A 6,677-nucleotide genomic window follows, 5' to 3' on the forward strand; every position below is an offset into this window, starting at 1 on the left:
CTGTTTGCTGTTCACTGACAGCCTGGTACAGTTCACCAAGCGCCGCGATCCTGTCTCCTTCGATGTTGGAAGGCGGGATGTATACCGCGACTAGCAGAATCGCGGTAAATTCCCTTGGCAGATAAAAAGGACGGCACTTAATGATCACAAACTCCACAAGCGGCGAGCAGTGCTTACATACCACCACAGAGTCCCGGCACCATTCTTCTCGGATGTAGACGCATATTCCACCTCCACGCGACTTTCCCCCTCGTACAATGGCACGGTCCGCCCGATAGCACGCTAGCCGCTCCAGATGCACTGCAGAGTCCGGAATGTTGTCACTCAACCAGGTCTCGGTGAACACGAGCACACAGCAGTTCCGCACCGTCCGGTTCGTAGACCTCAGCAGGCGAACGTAATCCATTTTGTTGTCCAGCGATCAGACATTCGCCAGAAGAATGGAGGGCACCGCCGGTCGCGCTGGGTTGGCCGCCAGCCTGGCCCGGACGCCTCCGCGCTTGCCCCTCTTCTGCCTCCTCGCACATCGTTTACGACGGCTCCCAACCGGGGGAGGAATAGCGGGTGAGGTCGGCGACGTTTCAGGACGTAGCAGTCCGAGCGCCTTTAATGTCGACGCTTCAAAGTCCAGAACGCCGCAAAACCCACTTCTGCCGATGTCAAGCAGAACCTGCCTGCTGTACTTGTAGCACGGACGAGACGAACACACAAGACTGTCGGACGAACACTCATTAGACGAACAAATCACCGTACTGACGGGACAGAGAGTGGCCGCTGCGTGGGAGTTCGCCCAACCTGTCCACATGTGTTTTGTGGACTTGGAGAAGGCATTCGACCGTGTCCCTCGGGAGGTTCTGTGGAGGGTGCTTCGGTAATACGGGGTGCCGAGCCAACTGATAAGGGCGGTTCGGTCCCTGTATCACAGATGCCAAAGTTTGGTCTGCATTTCCGGCAGTAAGTCGGATTCGTTCCTAGTGAGGGTTGGACTCCGCCAAGGCTGCCCTTTGTCACCGATTCTGTTCATAATTTTTATGGACAGAATTTTTAGGCACAGCCGAGGCGTTGAGGGGGTCCGGTTTGGGGACCTTAGCATCGCGTCTCTGCTTTTTGCAGACGACGCGGTGCTGTTGGCTTCTTCAGGCCGTGATCTCCAGCTCTCACTGGAGCAGTTCGCAGCCGAGTGTGAAGCGGTCGGGATGAGGGTCAGCACCTCCAAATCCGTGTCCATGGTCCTTGGTCGAAAAAGGGTGGAATGCCCTCTCCGGATCGGGGATGAGATCCTGCCCCAAGTGGGGGAGTTCAAGTATCTTGGGGTCTTGTTCACGAGTGAGGGGAGGATGGAGTGCAAGATCGACAGGCGGATCGGTGCAGCCTCGGCAGTAATGCGGACTCTGTACCGGACCGTCGTGGTAAAGAGAGGGCTGAGCCAAAAGGCAAAGCTCTCAATTTACGCTCCTACCCTCACCTATGGTCATGAGCTATGGGTCGTGACCGAAAGAACGAGATCCCAGATACAAGCGGCCGAAATGAGTTTTCTCCGACGGACATCCGGGCTCTCCCTTAGAAATAGGGTGAGAAGCTCGGTCATCCGGGAGAGACTCGGAGTAGAGTCACTACTCCTCCACGTTGAGAGGAGCCAGATGAGGTGGCTCGGGCATCTCATCAGGATGCTTCCTGGACGACTCCCTGGGGAGGTGTTCCGGGCATGTCCCACCGGTAGGAGACCCTGGGGACGACCCAGGACGCGCTGGAGAGACTATGTCTCTCAGCTGGCCTGGGAACGCCTTGGGATCCCCCGAGATGAGCTGGATGAAGTGGCTGGGGAGAGGGAAGTCTGGAAGTCCCTCCTAAAGCTGCTGCCCCCGCAACCCGACCTCGGATAAACGGAAGAAGATGGATGGATGGACATTGAAATATGGTTTGGCTGAAGCGTTGAGTCTATGTTGAGACCTATAGTTAAAATTATACAGAAAGCGCAAGGTTGTTGTTAAAGAAATAATATTGATTCAACTATTGAGTAAATCAGAATTTAAATGTACATTTCACATTAGTAATAACGTTTTTAAAAAACTGCAACAAAAATTAATCTACGAGGAAAAGTCACTAATATGTCTTACATAGTTAGATGAATTTTTAACTTGTTCAAAATGACATCCATTATTTTCCCAAATTCATGAAAAACATAGGACAGAAAACATGTTTAATATTCAAACATTTAATGGATCACAATATTTTCAGTGAATATCACCATCTCTAGTTTTATTAGTTTATTTTGGCTGTACATTTTTTAATTCTGGTCAGTATTTGAAATAAAATGTTTAGTTTCACTAATTTTAGTCATCTGAAATGTAGTTTTAGGTAACCATGTACTATAAGATTTAAATGGACTAAATACTGTAAGGACATCAGTCCATATAGCTGGAAATAGTATAGTATATTGTATTTGTATATGATAAATGGGGGAAATGTTAGTTATTGGACGAATGTTATATAAATATAAACACATGCTTGTTGTAACTTCTCAAAGCAAGACAGCATTCTTGCGGCACACACGTTACACCCCCCCACACACACACACACACACACACACACTCACACACTCTCACAGTAAGGACACGCACACACAAACATTTGCATATGGTAGGGTATTGTGAGACTTGTAATTGCCTCCTACCAGGTCGAATGTTATCAAAGGCAGCACAGAGGAAGCAGAACTTCGAAAGACCTTGGAGTGCTGAGAGCTCCACTTTCCCTTGTTGCCCAGCAAGTATTGCTAGCTCAGGTTGTATTATTGGTCTTATGTCTCTTTCTGGTGCATGTCTTATTGTGACTTAAAAGAATAACCCAATCAGATAGGTAACTATACGGTTAAGTTAGAAGTGTTCCTTAGGCATATGTGTTAACTTTACATCCATCCATCCATCCATTTTCTGAACCGCTTAGTCCCCACGGGGGTCGCGGGCGTGCCGGAGCCTATCCCAGCCGTCATCGGGCAGTAGGCGGGGGACACCCTGAACTGGTTGCCAGCCAATCGCAGGGCACACAGAGACAGACAACCAATCGCACTCACACTCACACCTAGGGACAATTTGGAGTCTTCAATCGGCCTACCAAGCATGTTTTTGGAATGTGGGAGGAAACCGGAGTGCCCGGAGAAAACCCACGCGGGCCCGGGGAGAACATGCAAACTCAACACAGGGAGGGCTGGAGGTGGAATCGAACCCGCACCCTCCTAACTGTGAGGCGGACGTGCTACCCAGTGCGCCACCGAGCCGCCAGTTAACTTTACAATCAAATTAATTAAACACTGGTTAAAGTTAACAGAAGTTAACAGTTCAATCTTCTGAAAAACAAATCAAGTTTTGAACAACTGGGCTCTGTTCACCAGTAAAACTTTTGAGGCTTATGAAAGCTCATGAAACTTGGCAAACACATCAGGCCCTGCAACATAACCATTGTTTTTTAAATGGACCCCACAGGAAATTTCACCAAGGCAGCCCCCGGTTGTACATTTCACATACATCAATGAAAATCTGGTGTTATATGTAACAGTCCAAGAATGACACAAAACTCTCTTGGAGCCATATGCTAAACTGCCATTTTTAATTTTCATTCTAATTCGGCCCCTTTGTTTGACCTTTTATAGAGGCCACATTCTAAAGAGATTTTATCCAATTGTCTCAAAACTGGGTGATTTATCTTAAGATGTTTGAGACTACAAAGAAACGCAAAGCTTTTTATTACGTCAAATACTGTCGCCAAGAAGACACAATGTTTGCAAAGAAAACTTATCCTGATTTCGATGGTCTGAAGTCTAAATATTTGCGAAAACATATGAAACTTGGCACATACATCATACATCGGTTGAAGGCTTCAACAATATCTATGTAAAATTGGAGGCATATGTAACAGCCCAAGACCTGCAAAATTTTTCTGAAACCCCACTCTAAACTCAACAGGAAGTCAGCCATTTTTTAAGTAATTTAAAATTTTGCGTTGGTTTTGGCCTTTTATAGAGGTCATACTTTATCAAATTAGTTTTGAATCAGGCATACTTTATTTGCCACAAATTCCATTCCCAACATGCAAGTACCCCAACATGGCAAGGGCTGCAACAGCCCTTTACAGCTGCTCGCAGCTCTAATTTAGTTTATTTTGCGGGATTTTGTTTCTGAAAAGAGGGAAAAATTACAAGAGAAATTAATTTCTTTAACAAAGTGAATAAAATTGTAATTCTACAACTTTCTGCCAAAATAAAAAAGCCAATGCATTTCATGAAAGAGAGGTCTTGATTTGCTTCAACCCTTTAAAAATCACAGGCTTGATCATGCCCTCAGACCTTGATTTTGACTTGTGTGATCTAATCTAAGATGCTCATTTTATGTATGTACTATAATCTGAGCCTTTTTTTCCTACTTCAAGAGGAGCACATTTGCCAACTGTTCATCACAAATTAATATTTGCCCCGAGACACATGGAAAAGATTAATGATGTTAACAAACTCACCAAAGAGAGAAAGCACACCACAAATAACCCACACTATCAGAGACATTCCAACGCTGCCTGAGTATTTAAGAATTCCTTTTGGTGAAATGAAGATCCCAGCTCCAATGATGGTCCCAACAATGACTGAAATCCCAGAAAGCAATGTCACCTTCTTCCCCAGTTCCACCTTTTTGTCTTTTGCCCCCAGAGGTTCACAGGAAAGCATTCCATGTCCATTTTCATCTGCGTCAATGTATTCTGTGGACTGCCTTCTATTCATCTTTCAATATCAAATATACACTCTCCTTTGGATTAGATTACTGTGACAAACTGAGGTCCACGCCAATGTGCCTTTGTGACAACGCAGTTACAAAACCACGAACAAATTCCATTGAGGGTGGGGGTAGTTCTTCCCTCCAGCTATCTCTCTTTTTTTTTAACCCTCCTCCTTTTGCTGTAAGCGCATTGTTATTCCTACCAGCTTGCTAGTATTTCCCCGTCGGGCCTCTAACACCAGCTCTTTACTTCTTCAGCTTTATTAAAATGTAAACTTTGCCCTTGTGTGTTCATCTTTACGCTCAATCTAGTTTTGCCTCTTGTTTTGTTTTATTGCTCCCTTAACAAACAGTACCCTGGCAGTTAGGTGGAATTGCAAGTAGAGAGGGTCGTTCATGAGAGAATTGAAAAAAAATGTTTTCTTCTAAGCCAGGGGTCGGCAACCCGCGGCTCCAGAGCCGCATGTGGCTCTTTAGCACGCCCCTAGCGGCTCCCTGGAGTTTTTGCAAAAATGCGTGAAAATGGAAAAATAAGGTTTTTTTTGTTGTTGTTGTTGTTTTAAATATGGTTTTTAGATGGTTATTATGACACAAGAATTCTTATGCGTTAAAAATGTATGTAGTTGTAAATATATTAAAAATACCAAATTGAAGAATGACGCCAAATAGCAAAATTGCGTCATAGCCTGCAACACAGCACAGGTGAGTTGTAAACAAACAGGTATGTGAGTGATGGGCCATGGATTTAAAAGGCAAAAAGAGAAAGTTTGCTGATGAGAACAGAGGCTTTAAGAAAGAATGGACTGAACTTTTTCCTTTCATTGCCAATGCTGAAGCATTGCCTGCATGTTTGATTATCAATGATTAGTTGTCAAATAACAAGGAGAGGAATTTGGAGCGACATTTTCAGCTAAAGTATGCTAAATTTGCTGCCGTTCACCCAGTTGCAACTGAGAGGAAAGGTGCAATCGCAGTGCTGGTGGAGAAATTTGAGGAACGAAAAAACAGTTTCAAGAAGTGGATTGTATCTCCAAACTCTACTACAGCTGCAAGTTTTGTTGCAGCTGGGTCGGGAGATAATAAAGCGCGGAAAACCATTCACCTATGGCGAGTACATGAAGGATTCATTCATTAAAATATCAGAGTGCCTATGTTCGGGCTTCAAAAACAAAACCGAGATCATTCAGACAATTAAAGACATGCCTCTCCGCACAAAAAATATCACCGATCAGCAAATCAAGGACATCAATTCAGCTCCAGCTTTCTCAACTGCCTGTGATGGAAGAGTCGTGTGACTTTACCGATATCGAACAGACAGCTCTGCTATGCAGGTACGTGAACTCCAATGGGCCGCAAGAAGAAATGATCAAATTGATGCCACTATTTTTTTGTAAAATTATTTTAATAGTAGGCATACAACTTATGTATTGACAGTCCATGTTGCATTATAAAAGGCTTTTAGATTTTTGCGGCTCCAGACAGGTATGTTTTGGGGATTTTTTCGGCCAATATGGCTCTTTGAACATTTTGGGTTGCCGAACCCTATTCTAAGCGCTAAAGCCATCTTTGTATAGAATTGTGTTGTTAACTTGGTTGTTGATAGCTGCTGAGTTAGTTTTCAACAATCTGTGATTTACTTAAACCAGGACCTAAAGTCAACTTTAGTGTTTAACTGTCATCTCTTCAGATCAATAAATGCTCTAACACAAAGTTAATAAAAGCAGCCTCTCACCTGTGTATTGCCCATTTCTACTGCACCTGCACAGATAACAAGGGTGAAGTGGTACTTACCGTATTGGCCCGAATATAAGACGGTGTTTTTTGCACTGAAATAAGACTGAAAACGTGGGGGTCATCTTACATTCGGGGTCTAGACATTATACCCATTCACAACGCTAGATGGCGGCAGATATCTTT

The 6,677-nt window shown here is 44.4% G+C and overlaps 1 protein-coding gene across 6 annotated transcripts in view; it reads right to left on the bottom strand.

Moving 5' to 3' along the window:
• slc7a11 (solute carrier family 7 member 11) overlaps nucleotides 1-4,992 on the bottom strand; it is a 246,158-nt gene extending 241,166 nt beyond the window's left edge. Inside the window, exon 1 of one of the 6 annotated variants that reach the window (XM_068651937.1) lies at nucleotides 4,507-4,987. In XM_068651937.1, the coding sequence (XP_068508038.1) occupies nucleotides 4,507-4,765 (259 nt within the window). In that variant the 5' untranslated portion in view covers nucleotides 4,766-4,987. Of the gene's footprint in view, nucleotides 1-4,506 lie in introns of all 6 variants that reach the window. The other 5 variants (XM_068651940.1, XM_068651935.1, XM_068651936.1 and 2 more) reach the window with 5 other exon arrangements.
• Between the last annotated feature and the right edge of the window lie 1,685 nt (nucleotides 4,993-6,677).

Source organism: Syngnathus scovelli, chromosome 1, assembly GCF_024217435.2.
Source record: "Syngnathus scovelli strain Florida chromosome 1, RoL_Ssco_1.2, whole genome shotgun sequence".
Classification (NCBI taxonomy): domain Eukaryota; kingdom Metazoa; phylum Chordata; class Actinopteri; order Syngnathiformes; family Syngnathidae; genus Syngnathus; species Syngnathus scovelli.